The following is a 21376-nucleotide window of genomic DNA, read 5'->3' on the forward strand; positions in this document are numbered from 1 at the left end:
GCATTAGTATTGTATTACCTTAATTCGATTAGTATTGTATTACCTTCCTTTTTCAACTGAGGAAAGAGACACAAAAAGGTTAAGTAACTTAATCTCATTTTGTAGAATGGGGAAACAAAGGCCTAAAGAGTGTAAATGTTTAAGATTATGTGATACATTAGGCACAAATAGTATAAAATCCAAGTCTCTACGTTTCCAATTCAGGCTTATCCTATATAAACTATTTATAATGAAGATTCATAGGAACCATTTAGAGGTGAATTCCAACATTGCTGGTAAGACCCAGATCAGCTTTAATCAGGTTTACATAGATGCATATAGCATATCTATTCCTCATCCTACAGAGAAAAGAACAAAAATCCCTTACAGATCTATTCATGCTGTTAACTAATTAGGAGCTGGTTTTACTCTAATATTAGAGTATAGTACTTGTTTATTCAGGTCAAGGGACAAGCCAACCTTTAAAAAGAACTAAGTATCTTCCAAATGTTGCAGCCAGTCTCCTGCATCAACTTCTGATGCTCAAATAAACTAACATTTGTAATTACTAGGGAGCCATATGTTACCAGTATAAAAGCAAATCAAAGCTTTGACCTTTCTTCAGTGTGCTATATACATCTGGTCACCTAAATTAGTCTGTCCCACAATTCTTCATTGTGGTACACACAAACACACCTCCTAACTCTACCTTTATTATCAACTGGTTAAAGCTAATGTACACCACACTGATTTCCAGAAACATACAACTAAATACATAACTTAAGCCTATAATTCAGAGAGAGAAGTATTTTTTATTTTTTAAATTGGGGGGTGAGGTGGGAGGCAAGGAATAGCGACTTTCGAACTGAGAAGATGGTGAGCTCACACCCCAGAGAAGTATTTTTTAAACCAATTGGTCTCATCCACAAACATTCTCCAAAAGGATCTGTGGTATAAATGGAAACGGACAAGGTATTAACAGACTTGGGTTTCAGTCCTGGAGAAGTCAGCTAAGCTTCTTAAGCTTTGGCTTCCTTACCTAAATAATGCCCTCTGTTTCTCAGGCACATAAGGAGGATCATATGACAGAGGTGATGTGCTAATGGGGGGGTAGGGGAGGGTGTCTATAAATACGAGAGTATTGTTATTTTAAAGTTATTTTTCAGAAAAGTTAACCATTCCATAAATATCAGTAATCCCAAAGTGATAAAGATGTGTGGTGTGGAAAACATGTTATGCTTTTAAAAGGTTATTAGTAAATAGGTATCAAACATGCCACCATTGATAATTTCTGATTTCATCCTTACCACAATCTCACTACCTAAGCTAAGTTTCCTCCAATTAACTGGAAGCACTTATGTTCTGAGTTCATTAAGTTTATGTAAGGGCAGAGAGGTGTGGGGAGGGGTGTGTGTGTAAAAGGCTAAAAAAAAAACCCCCCCAAAAACCAACTTCATTCTTTACTCAAGAATTGGTCTTACCTCTCAAAACGAGCTCGGCTACAGAGGTGAAAGCAGAAGCCAGGCCGTACACGGCCAGCTCGTCCTTTCCGCTGCTCGAGGTTTGTTTTGGATGCCCAAACTGTAGCATAATTGGTCATATTGTTGTGAGCAGTGAACAGCTTCACTTTTTGCCTAAATAGGAAAGAGCAGTTAATTCTAAAACTCACGTGTACTATCAATACATAACTATTACATTTCCACTGAGTGGCAGATGCTTTCCAGTCATGCCTACTCGCGATGTCTGTCTGTGAACAGCACCGCTAAGAATTTGACTCTGCACTCTTTCAGGCTGCCAACCTGCTAGGAGGCAATACAATATACATGTGCCACTTACCAGCTGGATGATCTCGGCCAAGTTACTAATCTTTCTGTGCCTCATGTGAAAATGAGTATAATACTATCACCTATCTTGCAGTGTTTTTATGAACATTATGTGAATTAATGAACATATAGCACTTAAACAGGATCTGGCACGTGCAGGTGGGTGAGTGATAATTATTCAAAGCCAACTCTATTCTGAAGTTTAGTTTAACTTTTAGGCAATCTATGATCTAAAGGCTATGTGCTAAACTGGAACATGTAGCACTTCTGATGATCTCACCAAGTGGTGTTGGCACGGTCCTCTTGAACCCCTAAGCAACCTCAGAATTTGTCAATGTTACACATAGGCAGCTGGCACTAAATGACTGGGATTGGCACAAAAGAGGGGCATGCTATTCACCATTCCCTAAAGTGGGCACTGGCAAATCTTCAATTGCCAGGAAAGGCTTAGGGGCTACAGAGAGAAGACATGAGGCACGAACTGGCTAGACAGAACAATGTTTCGACGTTTTTGTCCTCTCTGTGTATCAATTAGCATGTAATTACCTATACACAATGCCTCCCTGTGTATTTCCCAGGGTATCTCATACCAAATATGAAGTCTCAATTCTTAAGTAGTGTCCTACAAATAGGTCACTTGTCATGAGCTAAATACTGGACATCTTTATACACCAAAGAGCATGCCACTGTGTGGCAGTGGTCAATGGAAACACCCAATGGGAAATGAGCAAAACACCAGCAGACAAGAATAAGTGGGAAGCAGTCAGAAGTTAGTGTTAAGCTTCGTCACTTTCTACCATAACTGATATGATGATCAACACCAAGAATCATTAATTACACTATAACTCAGACGCAGCACAGTAATTCTGATGGTAAGAGAACACAAGAGTTTTAAAAATAAGGTGTTTTTGATTCTGTTAACTGATTCTAGACACTACATGGAGTATTGTAAAGATTTACTGTATTCAAAGCAATGGGTTCCTTGGGAACTTACTTGCAGGAGTCAATGACATAAACAACATCATTTATGGTAATGCTTGTCTCAGCAATATTTGTGGACAAAATAACCTGTGAAGAAAGAAATGGTATTAAGAAAAATTACACTTCAGAAAATATTTTCCTATTATGTACTTAAAAGGAATGGTCTGCTTATGTAACAAATGACAACAGAATTACAGAAATCTTCAAATAAATCACTCATTCATTGACTGGATAATTGAAAAACCTACTAAACTCATGAAGAAAGGACCCCTTTTTTCTTCCTCAATTCAGATGGATTACAATTTTTTTGGATAGCTCTTTGAAGGTCTGTAATAGTTGTCTAATATCTATGTTACTTCCAACCCCGTAACTGTAATGTTTACTACTTACCTTGGTTACTCCAGCTGGTACTGGATCAAATACTTTGCGCTGTTCCTCTCGAGGAATCTGAGAATGCAGAGGTAGAATCTGATACCTATGGCTTCCTATAAAAATATGGAAAAGTTAAGGTCTAAAAATAGGAGCCGAGTTTAAAACTTCTACATTATGTATGTTTTTAATCAAAAATTGATACAACACTAAATTTTGTTTTCACATATTGGCTAGGGTGCAAGCAAAATCATTCATTTTTCACTCAAATAGTTGAGAATTCAAAGAAGACTCATACCAAAATGTGGATTCATTTCCAAATGCTTCTGCATAGTATAAATCAAATTCCAGCCAGGCAGAAAAACCAACACAGCTCCAGGAACATTGAGGGTCTCGATGTACTTAAGTAGAGCCTCGATGAGTTCAAAAGGAGTTTCTTTCTCATTCAGTTGAGCCATGCTCATCTTTGTTTCTGGACCATATTCATCACCACAGATCAGGTTGCAATTTGCCTGCAAAAAACAGGGAGACATATTTTGGACTGTCTCCATTAGTACAGCCCAGGAGTTAAGTCTCCTACATTTTACTTAATGTTCACATAACACCTAATGTCCTTATTGATTCTAGCTGATTAGTCTTATCTGGCATATAGAAGAAATTTAATTTTCAAAAACTACTGCACGCTGACATACTGAATTTTTCTACTGACCAATACTTCCCATAGGACATGACTAAAATTCAAGCACAAACTCTTAAATTTGACTCTAAAACTTCTAATGGCTCCTTCTACCAAGCTTATTTCTCTCTTATGACTATAAACTCTTGGTTTTTCAAAAATATTTTCCTTACTGATTAATAAACTGCTCCTATGATCCTCTCTTTGTATCAATTATCATGTAATTATATATACACGATGTCTTCCTGTGTAATTCCCAGGCTCACTCATACCGGCAGACAGGGTATTTGATCACCTCATCTACATCTGAAATAATGTGGTCTGTATTTTCCAAAAAGTCTGCCTGAGAACCAATGATAAACCAAACCTTCAGTAACGGGAAATGAAGTTGTTACAATTGATTTTTCCCCCCTAAGAAACTTTTTAATTCATCGGATTTGAGGATATAATTCATAATATAATTCATTTATATCCTCAAATCTGATTAAAAATACCGAATCCTAGGTTATGTTTATCATATTCTGCATTGCTGGCTGCCTTGTAGCATTCATTCTGTTCATGTTTCCAGATTCAAGATGCATTTTTAAATATCACTGGTCCAACTCTGAAGCACTACGAAATAAGTGTCACTTTTCTTTCCTGTTTCTTAGGAAATCCCTCATCATCCCCCACTTTAATACTCTCTCCATCTGCTAATGTCATTACCATACAGTCTCTGTAACCTAGGACTGTAGCTGCTATTGCTTAAACTTTATTGTACATATGGGTCACCCGAAGGTCTTGTTAAAGTGTGGATTCTGATTTAGGAGATCTGGGGTGGGGCACAAGATTCTACCTCTCTTCCAGTTTCCCAGGTGCTATGGCTCATGGAAAACACTCTGAGCAGCAAAGCCTTACAAAATGGGAGTTATTAAATATCTTACTCCTTTCTCTTTTTTTTAACCTTTATGCCAGAGATGATTTAACTCATGGTATGAAAAGCGCTTTTCACTGAACATGGAATTCTTTGGAGTGAAATATATCAATTAATTCAAAGATAGACATTACAGTCAATTTTTAGAAGTTTTTAGTAATGCTAACTCATTGCATGTTTTTACTAAAATCATTCCCTGCAATAACAATTTTGCCCACAATGAAAATTCTTCATGAAATTCACTTACATCATCATCTTCACCACTATCATCATCCTTATCCTTCTTCTTCTTGTCCTTTGGTGGAGGAATGAAGTGGGTCATCTGAATACAGTCTTCCAGAAAATATTCTGGCAGGACAATGCAGTCAGGTAAGTACTATCAACTTGCAGAACGGAGCAGTCTTTAAAACTCATTTTCTAATTCATAATTCAAAACTACTTCATACCCTTCCATCTGATTCTTCACAACTGCCAAGAAACTTCAGTGTCAATAAACTCTTTTTCCAATCAAACTCAGTGTTTCCATCTCTTGAACCTTGGAGGAGGGTGAGGTATCTCTTCTACATGTTCCCACAAAGCCAGTCAGGGTATCCGCTATACACAATATTCAATCAAACATTCATGGAATGCATATTGTGCTCTATGCTGTATACTCCCAGTGTGGGTGTTATATATAGAGAAAAATTACTATCAATACAATAATATACCATAGTCCATCCTTCCTCTATCAGGATGTACAGGTAAAAATGGGTTCCTTTTAGTTATTACTCTTAAAAAAGGACTTCAATGCGAAGGTTGGAACATCTACTGATCAATTATGCTCCTGAGGTTCTTTGAAGTGTTCCAGAACTGTTTCAGAAGTATCTCATAATCTAAACACTCCCCCCTCTATACCCTTAGAGCCCTAAAGTACCATTCTCATCTCATTATATCAAAGGTACATACTATCAACATGACTCATCACTGATGACTTTAAACTGGATCAACCTGAGGTAGTGTTTGCCAAGTTAACTCCATCGCTGAGTGACTCGTTTCCCCCTTTCCATACTCTACTCTTTGGAAGCAATTCATTAAGCACAGCACACACTGAAGGAGTTAAGCATCACTTTGCTAAGAGAGAGTATCTATGTAATTTTTTTCTAGTTCTTCCATATGACAGCTTTGTCTTTATTACCCACTTATTTATTCAACCACCATATAAATTCATGGGTATCTATTCTATACTTTAGGTTATAATCCAATACTACGTTTTCTACTTTTTTGTTCCAACTATTCCATTTTTGGGCACTGAGAGCTTTCATGTTGACTCCTATGTCCCTTTGTCCCCTTCACTGTTTTTTTATTTTTTTAAAGCACTTCCTTACTTTCTGTCACTATAAGATGTTTCAAGCTCATCTTGTATATTCCCTGCCTCAACTTCAGAATCAGTCATTTCTTCAAGGGCATCTGGTTCCTTTAACTGGAGAATGGTATTGGAAACATGATCTGGGTGTTGGAAACATGATCCTTGCTACTGGGATGTCATTACTTCTAGGCCTGCTCAGCAGACAGAGCTAGAAAATATATCTATGTATGCTAATCCATGGGTCCATACACATGTATATTTAGTTTTGTATCTATCCATTTCTATCTAAACACGAGTTCTCACTAATGTCTCCAATTGTAATCCAGTACCACAGGGTTCACTCAAGCCTTCCCTCATACTTACCTGTAACCTCCCACTCCAGCAGTAAACCTGGTTCCCACCATCTGTCATCCATTTAATTATTTTTTCAACGCCAGTACGCATGCAAAGCAGTTGCAGCATTATTAACCATTATTAACCCTCGTGAGATATGAGCGCACTGACTTTTATTTCAGAGCTACCCTCACCTTCTGAATTTCAAGTTAGCATCCTGACGTAGCCATTCATCATTTCATATGTACACTGAAAAATTTTTAGCTTATTTTCATGCCCTCAATTAAACTGTGCTGTAATTTTTAAAACCAAGCTACTAGATGACTATTCTAGAAAATGGTAATGACAAAATCTTCTAAATAAACTCTTAACAATCAGAAATATTTGACCTTGAAACTCTCATCTTAATCTCACTTCAAAATCTGCCTGCTCTGGCTCTAGGAAAGATTGATTCTCTTAGTTAATTTGACCCTGGCTGCTTAAACTTTTAACAGTTATTTCCCATGAACATCTATAGGCATATTAATTTACACTCGACTATAAAATCTTACAAGTTAACTTTAGCTGTAAGGACAGGAAATTCACTGGATATGCAAACTCCTCAAGTTGTAAACGAAACTCACTACTCCTTGACTAAAACCCCAAGAACGCTATGATGCATTTGATACCCTGATTTGGATTTTATTTTAAATATCCTTTAAACTATTACTCCAATCTCTAGGATTAAGAAAATCCACACTACAAAAAATGTTCACCCTCCCATCCCACCCCCACGATATTTACCTTGAACTGGGTAAGTCCTCCCATAAACTTCAATGATTGGGCAACTGAAGAAATATTCACAGAACATGCTCGTATCAATAGTAGCAGACATGAGAACAATGCGAACTTCAGGATATGCCTGAACGACATCACGCAACACTACCAAAAGGAAGTCAGTCTATTAAAACACAAACACAAATGGAAAAATAAATGCATTGAAAAGTCCTTGCTCACAAGGTACAGCTAAAAGATTTCTTGTGTTAATAAGCCACAAGGTATCAGTGAAATTCAGTTTCTTGGGCGGCTTGTAGAAGTAAGATGAAGGATTACAGTGGGATATGGTAACAGTATTTTTAAGAACAGTTGTAGCCTACTCGTGGGAATTAGAAATGAGCGCTACTAGGGTAGGGGAAGGGAAGGGAAGAGAAAAAAAAAAACATTAACGAGAGGAAATTTTCAGTGAAATTTATATTTTCAGTTGCACAAACTACTAGAGAAAAGGGGAAAGCCATGATGTGCCAAAAATCAGTTTTCCAATCACCTGTAAAGTGAATCTTACAAATGCTGAAAAGGCTATATTTAGTCCATTCAAACAAAATGGTCGAGACATTTATTATTTAATAATGTAAAGTTTCCATCAACCCACCAAACAACAACATGAAAGCTAGAACTCTAATAAAACCTTTCTCTAGCTATGGGGTCTTTAAGTCCATCACTCTGTCTCCCCAAATAGAGAAATCCACCATCCTGAATCTTTTTAGTCCTTTTCATATACCTTTCCTCTGATCTATATGCATATCTAACTAGACATACATACATATATATGCATGCATACATATATTTTAAGATTTACCTATTCTATTCTTTTTTTTTTTTTTTTGCGGTATGCGGGCCTCTCACTGTTGTGGCCTCTCCCGTTGCGGAGCACAGGCTCCGGATGCGCAGGCTGCGCAGCATGTGGGATCTTCCCGGACCGGGGCACAAACCCACGTCCCCTGCATTGGCAGGCAGACCCCCAACCACTGCGCCACCAGGGAAGCCCTGATTTACCTATTCTTAACTTTATGAGAAGGTATGATATTTTATGTAATCTTTAGGGATTTCCTTTTTCACATCCTATAGCGATGCTAAGACTCACCCACGTGTGAATCACCAGAGTTATTCTTTCTGATGACTATTTAAATATCCCACTGTGTGTATGTACCCATTAATTCACCAGTAGATTTCTGGTGGTAACTACTGCAAGTATGTGGGTTGTTTCCGGGATTTTACTCTTACAAACATTTGCTACTCTGAACATCCTAGTTCATGTCTCCTACAGTACATTCGCCAAGTTTCTGTGGGTAAGTGTAGGTATGGAACTGCACTCATAGGATGTGTAAATGTTGAACTTTTGCAGATAATGCTCAACTGTTTTCCTAAGGCATTCCACCAGTTCATAAACTACTATGAGCAATGGACAAGAGATCCTGCTGATATTTATATTCTCCAATACTTGGCATCATCACTTAAAATTTTATTAACCAAATGGATATAAAGTATATGTACCTTATTATGGTCTTGGTGTGCACTTTCCTATTAGCCAATGAGACTGAACACCCCATCATATGTACTAGCCAAATATCATTCCTCTTTGTAAAATGCCTATTTCCTTGTTTTTCTACTGAGTCATCTGTACTTTGCTTACTGATTTGTAGGAGGTGTTTATATTTTCTATACTAATCCTTTGTTGGCTATATTGGAATCTTCTAGCTTGTGGTTTTCCTTAAAGTATCCTTCGAATGAATACACGATCTTAATCTTAATATAGATGAATACCTCAGTCTTTTGTTTCATGGTTAATGCATTTCATGTTCTAAGAAATTCTTCCAGAAAGTATAGAACTATGTTGCCCAATATAGTTGTGGCTACTGAGCACATAAAATGTGCCTGGTCTAAACTGAGATGTGTTCTAAGTGTAAAATACACAGACAGATTTTGAAGACTTAATATGAAAAAAACCCGCAAAAAAAAGTCAATATATTTTTTATATTGACTACATGATGAAAATATACTGAGTTAATTTTACCTGTTTTTTTCACCTTTTAAAATATGATGCTAGAAAATTAAAAACTGCATGTTTAGGCCACATTATATTTCTACTGGATAGTGCTGTCTAGATGTCTACTTATATATTCTACTCAAGAGTTTTAAAACTGCTTTGGCATTTAAGTCCTTATCTGGAGCTGATTTCTGTATCTGGTTATAAGGTAAGGATCCAAGTTCAAGTATTTCCTTATGGATGACCAACTGTTTCCAGCTCCATTTACTGAACAGTCCATTCCCTTTCCACTGATCTGACATGCCATCTGTCACTCACTCTATTATACCGAAGCTGCATGCAACACACAATCTGTTTCTACACTCTGTATTGTTGTTGGTCAAACTGTCATCTCATCTACTATACTAATTATTATAGGTTCAAATTAAGTCCTGAGATCTGTAAAGCAAGACCCTTCATTCTGCTCTTCTACAGGAGTCCTTGTTATTTTTGGCCATAAATCTTCCCTATAGGTATTTATAATCAGCCTATTAACAAAACCTACTGGGAATGGATTAGAATTGCATTCAGATGTGGATCAACTTCAGGCAAACTGACATCTATATTATATTGGCCGTGAACACAATCTGGTCTTTTCTAATGTCTTGTAATGAAGTTTTATTTTTCCTGTATAGGTTCTGCATATCTTTTTGTTGGACTTAGTCTTAGGTGTTTGACATTCTGACTAGCGCAGTGGTATCTTTAGTTGTTTTCTAGCTGTTTGTAATGTACACAATGCAACAGACTTTTGTATATTAACTTTTTCTCCCAGCCATATTGCTAAGTGTTTCTCTTTTTTTCGGCCGTGCGGCATGTGGGATCCTTATTCCCCGACCAGGGATTGAACCCGTGCCCCCTGCAGTGGAAGTGCAGAGTCCCAACCACTGGACCGCCAGGGAAGTCCCCTATTATTTCTAATAATTGGTCTTTTAAGTTCTCTTGGGTTTTCCCCGTAAAGTGACGTTTAGATAAGGTTCATCTGAAAAAGAACATATGTTTCTGCAAAGGTGTTTTTCCATTTTTACTGTGAATAATACATTAATATAGACAATCTTTCAAGAAAAGTTGACCAAAGCCACTTATTTTGGGGGAAACTAGTAATGATGATCCATGATGTTTCTAGTGTGACCTGGAATAATTTAAACTCTAAGAACATTGGTATGTTACCATGCTAGTAAAGAAAATACTGAAACATTTATTACAATTAAGTTAATTGGGGGGGAAAACATTAGTTTTCAAAAGATTCTGAATGACAAAAGCAGCAAAAATTTTATCCTACGGAACAGATTTGATTTAAAAAGGTCATCTGAAAGACCACGCAAACTTTCTTACTTGCTTTAGCTCAACCATAAAGATCAAAATTTTGCTAAAACTAAGTATGATGAACAACAACGGCTATGGAATTATTTTCTAAAGAGGATGAGCTCCAATGAATGTTTTAAGTAACAGTAGCTTGGAAACAGTCTGAATGACATACTGTCCACCCACTAATACCTTCGTGTGGATATGTAAAACAGTGCCATAAAAACAAGTCACTGATTTATGGTATCAATCTCTGAATTATACAATTGTATAATAAGTTAATTCTATACAAGTTTTGCCAAGGACCAAAAGAGGATAGGGTGAAAAAAAAAAAAAAAAAAAAAAGGATAGGGTGTGAAAAAAATTCTAGTTTTTTCTTATTTCTGGCATGATTATCATTTATGTTGGAAAAGACTAAAGCTGCAAACATCCGAAAACACACCATTAACTATATTAAATTTAAAACTGTGGAAATTCCCTGGCTGTACAGTGGTTTGGACTCGGCGCTTTCACTGCCATGGGCCCGGGTTTGATCCCTGGTCAGGGAACTAAGATCCCACAAGCCAGGCGGCAGGGGGAAAACAATGTGAAGTTTATCACAGATAAATTTTCAATTCAAAGAAAAACTGGTTATTAAAATTCCATCAGCTATTCAGTGATAAATCATTAGTTCAGTTGCTGAATTATGCTAACTTAATGATCACTGCAATAATACTTACTTTACAATAAGAAGAGGTCTTTACTTTTAGAACTCTGTGCTTTAACAAAGGGAAAAAAAGGGTTTAATGGCTTTGCTAAAAAAGGTGTCCAATATCTTAGTGACTGAAGTTCATAATTTTGATAGAAGTTGTAAGCTATGGGAAAATGGAAATAAAATAAAGACATTCTACTTCATTTCTCTTTATTCAGAATTTTAGCGCTGGTACCTTACCATCACTCTCAAGTTACTTACATTTATGTCTCTTTCATGTATTTCATCTACAATTACATGACTGATTCCTCGAATGCCTGCTTCTAATTTTCTTAGGAGTACACCTTGAAAAGAAAATCAGAGTAAACACTGGAGATGAGTTTCTATGTTTAAAGTAGGGAGGTAAGGAAAAGTGCAAAGAAACCGATTTCTAGACAATCAACTATGCTTCAACTACTATAACCCCAGCGTTTTAGGAAATAAATAATCATTGGTATATTTAAATTATTAAAGAAGTGATCATGTAGTCTGTAACACATTTGTCTAATGAAAACATATTTAACAGTTCCAGCAACCTAAGCTGATTTCATTTGCTCTGCACTACAACAGCCAGCAGGTACATAACACCCTCCATGAAGAAAAAAATTGCCAAAAGTTCTATTTAAACAAGAATTCTGAAACTGGGCTCTTGATTTATTATTTCCAGTCATTCTGTGCTATTATCAAGTTTTCTTCACAAACACAATGTAAACCCCAAGTGAAAGGCCAAAATAAAACAGATTACTGACCCACAGTACAAAACATTATACTGGCATGAGGGCGGGGAAGTATAGACTCAAATCGAACACTATAGCCACAACTTTTTCCAGGCTCTTCTCCTCTCTCATATGCAACTCGCTCTGCCACAGAAACTGCACTGATTCTCCTGGGCTGAGACAAGACAAAAAAAAAAGTGATTTAAAAGATACAAAATTAGTTACACTTGTTTACTAGGGTTATTAAATCACTGTCGTAAATCTGACCCACTGCCAGCTCAGTAATCAACAGAAACAATAATAGTAGTGATAACATTTAGGAAGCTCCAAAGTTTATTAAAGAAACAAAAAAAATACCACTTAATTCTATTGTAGACAGTTAAAAATGCTGTTTTTCATTTTGTGTATAAAGTGATTCCAAGGTTTTATAGAAAATAAAATTTCTTCACCATTGGCCCTAACTCTTAAATGGTATCAAGTGATTTTCCAGTAGGGAAGCAGACAGATCACACGTGGAGAGCTTGTTCTTATAACTTCCTACCACAGTGCAGGCACACTGCACTGTGTTTAAAGAACTATTTAACTGAGATGTACGGGTTATTAGGAAGGTGAACAACCTCCTTTGCCATATCTACGATTCATTCACTTATTAACTCATAAAGCAGTCATAGCTTATCTGTATTGATATCACGTGCCACAAAAGGTGCTAGAGATTAAAAAAACACCTCAATGAAATCACTCCTCATTTTGATGAGCTTATGTAGCTGGGAAAACTGAGTGTATATTACCTTTTCCAGCAATATACATGCTGTTAGCAATAAATATGCTGAACCCTAAGGACAATTATGGGTTAAAATTTTAAGTGTTGGACCTTAACTTTTATGAAAACTTCCAAAGTGTCCCCTGTCTTCTAAGTACACAAAACAGCATTTACTTGGTGGATACCATGGCTACTATGATATCCTGAATGTATAGCTATGGAGGTACATGCAGATTTAGACTAAATGCTTCCAGGTTGCCTTGTATTTGACTTTGTCAAAAAGTTCCTGATGATAGACTGTATTTTAGTTCCTAGACTGAGAAAGTTTTTTCCGAGTTCCATATTTAGTTAAGTTAGTTAACCTATGTGATTATACCCCAGGTTATATGACATGACCATTTAGGAAATCAGAGGCTAATACAATCTTAAAAAACAAAAACCAACCAAACCAAAAAAACCCCCAAACCAAAAAACCAGTAGCTTCACTAGAGCTATCAACATCCTTTTTTTTTTTTTTTGCAGTACGCGGGCGTCTCACTGTTGTGGCCTCTCCCGCTGTGGAACACAGGCTCCGGACGCGCAGGCTCAGCGGCCATGGCTCGCGGGCCCAGCCGCTCCGTGGCATGTGGGATCTTCCCGGACCGGGGCACGAACCCGTGTCCCCTGCATCAGCAGGTGGACTCTCAACCACTGCGCCACCAGGGAAGCCCTCAACATCCTTTGAATTAATATAAAACACGATATATTAATTTCTATATCCCCTAACACAAGAGTCTCTTATGGTATGTGGCTAGTAACACATACAGGTGAAGTGTACAATCACCTAGTTCATATTTACCCTGTCCAGCAAGGTAAGGGATTAAAAGATGCCATCTCGAACATACTGTACATTTTCCTGAGCTTATATTCTTTCTGGTTTATGTGCCTTGTTTCGCTGAACAATGCTAGCTTTTAATGACTATTGCCAACCAGTTCTCTGCACCTCACTAACTCTGAATAAAAGTGTTACATGAAGGACTGAGTTATGCATTTGTCCATAAAGAGAAGCATTCTGCTATATACTTATGTCAGGGAATGTGAAGATGATATTCCACTGAAGGTATAAAATACAAAGTTTTTGGGCATTTTCAAGAAGTTCTTTGCATTCTACAAAGAGTAGGTAAATGCTCAACACTATTATCGCTTTTCTCTCCTTTTGTCTTTCCTATAGTTTTCAACATTTCTACTAAATAGCTGGCTTCTGGAAAAACTTCAACTCAATTAGGATATTGGACTCTTCTGAGGTGTATTTCTATGCTACTGGATACTCAAGGATTGCTTTTACCAGCTTGAGGCTACTTTCAGGTCAATCACCTTTGTAGTTTCCAGCCTTTTAAAGTGAATATGGGTACAGTCCTCACATCCCAAGACATCCACGACAGAGGCTGTTACAAATTAACATAAGAAGTGCTAAAACAACCATCTTCAGAAGCCCTACTGGCCAAATTTCCTTGAGTAAAAGTAGAAAACATCAATATCAAGATGACTATTCAAACAGCAAAGAAACAAATGACCCTACAATCTCCTTTCCATGTTTTGTATGCTTCTCTAACTTACCGCCTTCCAATTTCAACAGCCCTAACTTCAAAATAAACATTTAAAATACATATTAAAAAGAGAAGTGCTTCTAACTGATCCAACTGGAAATCAGTATGATTCTTCCTGAGGGGAGTATGGCAAAATGCATAAAACTTAAATATGCATACCCTTTGACCCAACAATTCCAGGTCTAGGAATTTATTCCAATGAAATAATCCAACGAGAGTATAAAATGTATGTACAAGTATATTCATCCCAGCATACATAAATATCAAAATATTAGAAACAATCTTAAAGTATCTCCATCATTTAAGAATAAAATAAACGTATATGCATAAAATGGAAAATTATGAAGTCATTAGAAAATTATTCTGTTGCTTTAATAGCAGGTGTGCTGTTACATAAAGGGGACAAGTTAGGATGGTGTACATACAGTATATGTACATGAAGTCTGAAAGCATAAAGGCCAAAAGTAAAAATGATTACTTCTGGATGGTGGGATTCTGCATGGGCTTTGGTTTCTTTTAAAATTTACTTTATTTTCTAATTTTTTCCCCAATGGGTATATAATACTTTTAGAGTCAGAAAAAAGAAACTAAAAATAAAATCTTATTCTCAGTATAATTCTTAGCTCATTATAAATATCCGCAGGATACGCATTTTGTGTGGGAGAACAATGCTTAATGTAAAAGACTATTAACGTTTAAACACTTCTCAGACTGCGTGCTACCTGATAACCTATAAATAGGTTGCTCTATTTATCCCCTGAATATTTTCTCTCTTTTCCCTTGGATATTCAGTAACTGTTTTACATACTGTCCTACAATGAATAAATACAAAGCAAGGTTCACCTTCTTTCTACACCCGCAGAACTACCTTTCCACATATGGTTTAACTTATCCTCTCTTAAATATTCTATAGTATATGGAAATATTCTATATTCTATAAATAAATATAAAGATTCAAGACTACAGAGACCCCCCAGAACAATCATAATTAACATCTGTGTAACAACAGTAAAAACCATGACTGCATGTACTATTTTATTTGTGCTTCAGAATAACAATGAGATTTTTTTTCCCGTTCTAATAGATAAAAACACAAGTTCACAGGTAAAGGTATTTTGCCTAAATTCATATACATGACTTCAGATGTAATACAAATTTTCTTTACTTCCAACTAAGCCTTTTCCCAATTATTCTGCCTCTTGTTATAATTTTATGTTGTATTTGGATTAAGTAACAGAATAACCCATTTAAGTGAGACTAGTAAAAAGTAGTGGTGATGAAAGCAAGGGATAATGTTAAGTCATTCCAACAGAATACTTCAAATTATCCTCCAGCACATGAGCTTTTCTTTACATTTTCACTGCGTATTTATCTGCTCTCATTTGCTCTGTACAATCTTATTACTCTTGCCTGGAGACCAGCCATAGCAGTAGTTAGTTCTAAGTGATTACCTCTTCTTCACAATTCTATGTTCACTTTAATTAATTAAAACAGCTAATATTACCGGTAAAACTTTCCATACCACAAGCAGCTAAAGGCCTGTCTCAAAGTGTTCTTTTGCAGTATTCAAAATCTGCATCCTTTATACCCCTCTTGACATTTATCCAGAACTGTAATTTCTCTTCTTAGCAATCTGTAACTGAAAGAGTACTGCTTTCAGAACTTTGCACCCCTATTTCTCATCTGGGTATTTAAATACATGGTAATAAAACTAGGCTGCAATAAAATACAAGATTTCTAAGGCATCAGATATCACAAAATATACCAGACTCCACTTTCTCTATTTTCTAAGTTCTGAGTTTATTTTACATGACAGACAGCTGTATCCTGAAATGATGGTACCTTGGGGTACGTGCAGGACTGCCAAAATATTCACAGATGTTAATTTAACATACTTGATTTGCATCCTAGCAATTTTTTTTTTCTTTTGCGGTGCGCGGGCCTCTCACTGTTATAGCCTCTCCCGTTGCGGAGCACAGGCTCCGGACGCGCAGGCTCAGCGGACATGGCTCACGGGCCCAGCCGCTCCGCGGAATGTGGGATCTTCCCGGACAGCGGCACGAACCCGCATCCCCTGCATCGGCAGGCGGACTCTCAACCACTGCGCCACCAGGGAAGCCCAACATCCTAGCAATTTTAATTCACCTCTCTCAACATCTTTAAGGTCAGAAAATAACTATTTCCTATTTTCAATTGTTGCACACTCACACCCTAAGTTTTAAGTGGCTTGAGTATGAATAGCCTGAAGGCACAAAAAGGATACAGTGAGTTTGGTATAGAATTTACACTAAAGCTGGTGGTAAGGTTACGAGTTAAGGTTTGAGCTACTCATTCTATTTTATTCTAGTTCATAATATCTCCCAACTTGTGCTCTATGACTTGAAATAACACATTTAACCAAGCACATAAAAAACTTAGGTAATGACTTCATGTGGTTTCCTATATATGACTGCAAGTGGAGGAAAAAGGAAAAATGAGGGCTTCCCTGGTGGTGCAGTGGTTAAGAATCTGCCTGCCAATGCAGGGGACACGGGTTCGAGCTCTGGTCCAGGAAGATCCCACATGCTGTGGAGCAACTAAGCCTGCGCGCCACAACTACCGAGCCTGTACTCTAGAGCCCGCAAGCCACAACGACTGACTCCGTGTGCCACAACTTCTGAAGCCCGCGCACCTAGAGCCCACGCTTCGCAACAAGAAAAGACACCACAATAAGAAGCCCGCACACTGCAATGAAGAGTAGCCCCCACTCGCCGCAACTAGAGAAAACCCACACAGGCAGCAACGAAGACCTAACGCAGCCATAAATGAATGAATTAATAAATAAATCAAAAGATGATACAACAGTGATATTACTACAAAAATTATTAATGCTGTCTCAGACTGCCTTAACAGAAGTACTATATAATACCACAATTATTAAGAACTGTATTCTACAATGACCAATCAGTATGTTCAGGCCTACCTTCTCAGGTAGGATGCTGATGCTTCGAATGTGCTTAACAACCTTAGACTCTATCTTCATGGCTAAACTACAGTTGTTTATAAAACAAAGGAGATATACTAGGACACTATACAAACTTTTGAAGACTTACTATACGTATGAGAAATCAGAGACTGATTTGGGGACAAGCACTAGGACAAAAAGATGGAAGCCACAGAATGTCGATTTCATGTGACAGGTCAGTCATTTGTCCAAAATCAGAAGACACAGGCTACATCTCCACACAACTGGAAATTTTCAAGCAGAAGTAAGGTGACCATCTATTATAAACATTCCACCCTGAGTAGAAAGATGGAATAATTCTGTGAAGTATCTTTCAATTTCATAAATCTATCACTTTATGAAGCAATATAAATAAAGAACTAGTGGATAAGTGAAAGTTGTTTTATACGCAAAAGAAGTACGTTTGTTACAGCCTACGTATAGAAATCTGTTCATTTTACAGATGAAACCACCAGAAATGTCCAAATTATTTGGGAAGGGACACAAGTTAGTAAGCAAATTATACAAAGTTGAAGACCACAGTACAAAAACTATTTTTGTCTGGAACAAACAGAAGCCATTTTTGTCTGGAACCATTTGGATTTGATAAGTCAGACAGCAGGCGAAAAAAAATCACTTCTCACTTGGGCGGGAGTTAGTTTTTTTCATACTCATGACATGCAAACAACTTCTGAGTGAGACCATAGGTGTTCAGCTCATTTGGTGAATTCAGCATTTCTGTGTATATGGCTGAATTGTTTTGAATTTAAAAATGGAGAGTGGTAGTAAGGAAGGAGGGCAGAGCAGAGCTCAAAGTTCTTCTGTAAAATGGCGCCCTCCTGAACAATACACCTCCTGAAAAATCAGATAAGCATTAAGAGCAAGTATATTATATTGATGTACTTGAGGTTGGAACTTCTGCTGTGAGGCAAAGAAATCATAACCAGTTTTGGGAGTGAGAAGGGCAATCAAAGAACATTTTGAGAAGAAGAAAGCTAAGGGTCCTATCCCAGAAAAATGGAGACCTATCATATTTTTTTCAAGCTTATAATATCATCCATTTTAAATGCATTCCTTCAGTCATCTTTTAAAGGCCCCGCCAAACCCAACTCTCCTATAAAATACAGAGGCCAATTTTAAGATATACTTCATTTCAGACATGTTAAAAAAATATGGTTTATACATGTCCACATAAATGCACGTGTACAAACATCTTTTGCTATTTCAAGATTCATGACTCTACCCTGAGTATCAATTAAGCTTCCCAGGTTAAGAATCCCTAAGTCAAGGTCTGAGCCAGCCTGAGAGGTAGTATCTGGCTACTTGCAATGCTCTCCTTTCAAGTGCCAGAAGTACAGGGTTAGAGCTGACAGGAACCGCTTTAACCTAAGAAGACTGCTCTTGCCTAAGCACTGCAACAAACTTGCAGGCACTGCTTACTGCTAGCAAGGTAACAACAGGATGTAGCAGTCAAAAGGGGGAATACTGAAGGCCAACTGTTTGGTTATGAATCCTAGTTTCAACAACTTCCTGTGTTAACCTTGGACAATTTTAAATCTCTTTGTGCCTTAAGTTACTAAAAGAGAAACATTAAATAATATAGTACTTACATCTTAGCGTCATAAACTTTAAATGAGTTAAAAAAAAATATCAACTGTTTAAAACAGAAGCTGGATAGAACTACCATACGACCCAGCAATCCCACTACTGGGCATATACCCTGAGAAAACCATAATTCAAAAAAGAGTCATGTACCACAATGTTCACTGCAGCTCTATTTACAATAGCCAGAACATGGAAGCAACCTAAGTGTCCATCAACAGATCAATGGATAAAGAAGATGTGGCACATATATACAATGGAATATTACTCAGCCATAAAAAGACACGAAATTGTTATTTGTAGTGAGGTGGATGGACCTAGAGTCTGTCATACAGACTGAAATAAGTCAGAAAGAGAAAAACAAATACCGTATGCTAACACATATATATGGAATCTAAGAAAAAAAAAAAGGTCATGAAGAACCTAGGGGTAAGACGGGAATAAAGACACAGACCTACTAGAGCATGGACTTGAGGATGTGGGGAGGGGAAGGGTAAGCTGGGACAAAGTGAGAGAGTGGCATGGACATATATACACTACCAAACGTAAAATAGATAGCTAGTGGGAAGCAGCCACATAGCACAGGGAGAGCAGCTCAGTGCTTTGTGACCACCTAGAGGGGTGGGATAGGGAGGGTGGAAGGAAGGGAGACGCAAGAGGGAAGAGATATGAGAACATATGTATATGTATAACTGATTCACTCTGTTATAAAGCAGAAACTAACACACCATTGTAAAGCAATTATACTCCAATAAAGATGTTAAAACAAACAAATAAACAAACAAAACAGAAGCTGGTGTATAGTAAGCATTCAGCTAAAGCCAACCATTTATCTGTTTTTCTATCTTTTTCTATCTTGTCTACTCTTGCTCTGACTGGTTTTTATTGAACATTAAGGTGATAAGATAAAGAGAACCAAGGTTTGGATGTAAACTTAAGGAGAAAGTACTCTGTTTTGTTCAATTCTAGGCCCAAAGACTCCCTCTAGCCCAGACAAAAAGAATCCTTCACATGGTTCAGTTTAGCTTATCCGTGAGTTATACTGGAGATTAACACAGACTTAAATTCCTTTCACGCCTTTTTCTTTTTTTAATTTAAAAGGGCCTAACACTCTACCACTTTCAGAATTTGTCACTACAAAGGGGAGCTGATCAAAGAATTAGGAATGGTCAGGCTTCTAGGTGTTTCCACCTCTCAAACCCTATCCACACCAGGCACACACCTCGTAAGCTGGCTTGCTACTTACCTGAGTTACTACAATATTACACTCTGCTGCTCGGTCATTCTGGATAAAGTCATCTAGAATAAACTGGGGAACTTGTGTGGTTTTACCACACCCAGTAGCGCCTCGGATAATAACAACTGGATTTTGACTAATTTCTTCCAGGATTTCACTTTCAAATTTCTTCACAGGCAGTAACTCTCTCTCCTGTAAGATCTGTATTAGAAAAGTTACACCTCAAATTTCTACCAATATACATATTAGAAACAACTATCTTAATTCTAAAAGAAATTTGCCATCTCTATAAAAAGTTATTCCTTTCCACTGGCTGCATATTCAAAATATACTTTTTCATGAAAGAATGTATATATTTATACCTCTAGTTGAACAGTCTCTTTCCATTAAATTTCTGAAGAATCTATCTTTTGGCCTTATCCACACCCTTATTTTCCTCCTTTTCTCCCTAGATATTACATATACATTCCCTTTCTTCTAACATTTTAAGTTGTTTCATTCAGAAAATACCAAAAAACTACCAAAAAAAAAAAGTTATTATCCCACATCTTCCACTTTAAGAATCACAGGCCCTTAACTCACAACTACCCTCAGAGGTAACTAGGATTAGCAGTTAGGTTAGTATCTCAGATCTACCTTACTAGAAAGGGCAAAAACATATTATTCGCTGTCCTTCTGCCCATACCTAGAAAGTTCTGAGACTGCGAGCACCTTATGTCTAAATACTTCACAGACTTACTGCTTGCAAATCATGATCCTGTTCCAGCTGATACATTAATTCACTCTTGAGGTCCATGCTTATTTGTTCTGGAGTAGCCTGTAAAATGAGAAGGCAACAATCACACAAAAGCATAATTCAGCTTCAAAATGAATCATTTTTAATCTAGATATCCTAATGAAATATATTCAAAAGTAAAACACGAGAGTCTGATCTCAAAAATAATGTTGCACTCACGTAAGCCAGGGGCCCCTCATCAATGTTGCTACTAGTCCAAGGATTCCAGTTGGATTGTGGAGGTGACCAAGGAACCACGCCCACTTGGTTCTGCCGCTGAGATGGCTCAAAATGAGCCAATTTGCCAAGGTTGAGTACAACAGGCACAGAAGGATCATCAGGCTATTAAAAATAACAGAAAACAAAACAAAACCAAAAAACAATACTAGTTGTTTGTCTGACTAGAGAAGTACAATACAAAGGT

General features: G+C 37.2%; 2 protein-coding genes across 5 annotated transcripts in view; both read right to left on the reverse strand.

The window, feature by feature from the left end:
- The window catches only part of NPL (N-acetylneuraminate pyruvate lyase), a 216786-nt gene that overhangs the window by 123552 nt on the left and 71858 nt on the right, over positions 1-21376 (reverse strand). The window lies entirely within an intron of this gene.
- The window catches only part of DHX9 (DExH-box helicase 9), a 55043-nt gene that overhangs the window by 8439 nt on the left and 25228 nt on the right, over positions 1-21376 (reverse strand). For all 4 annotated transcript variants that reach the window (XM_004275203.4, XM_033437928.2, XM_049699346.1 and 1 more), the window contains 11 exons: positions 21133-21294; positions 20917-20994; positions 20187-20378; positions 12043-12184; positions 11516-11598; positions 7203-7359; positions 4989-5089; positions 3451-3664; positions 3174-3268; positions 2797-2870; positions 1461-1613 (listed from right to left, as the gene is read on the reverse strand). In XM_004275203.4, coding sequence (XP_004275251.1) covers positions 1461-1613; positions 2797-2870; positions 3174-3268; positions 3451-3664; positions 4989-5089; positions 7203-7359; positions 11516-11598; positions 12043-12184; positions 20187-20378; positions 20917-20994; positions 21133-21294 — 1451 coding nt within the window. The remainder of the gene's footprint in view (positions 1-1460; positions 1614-2796; positions 2871-3173; positions 3269-3450; positions 3665-4988; positions 5090-7202; positions 7360-11515; positions 11599-12042; positions 12185-20186; positions 20379-20916; positions 20995-21132; positions 21295-21376) is intronic.

Source organism: Orcinus orca, chromosome 1 (genome assembly GCF_937001465.1).
Source record: "Orcinus orca chromosome 1, mOrcOrc1.1, whole genome shotgun sequence".
Lineage (NCBI taxonomy): Eukaryota > Metazoa > Chordata > Mammalia > Artiodactyla > Delphinidae > Orcinus > Orcinus orca.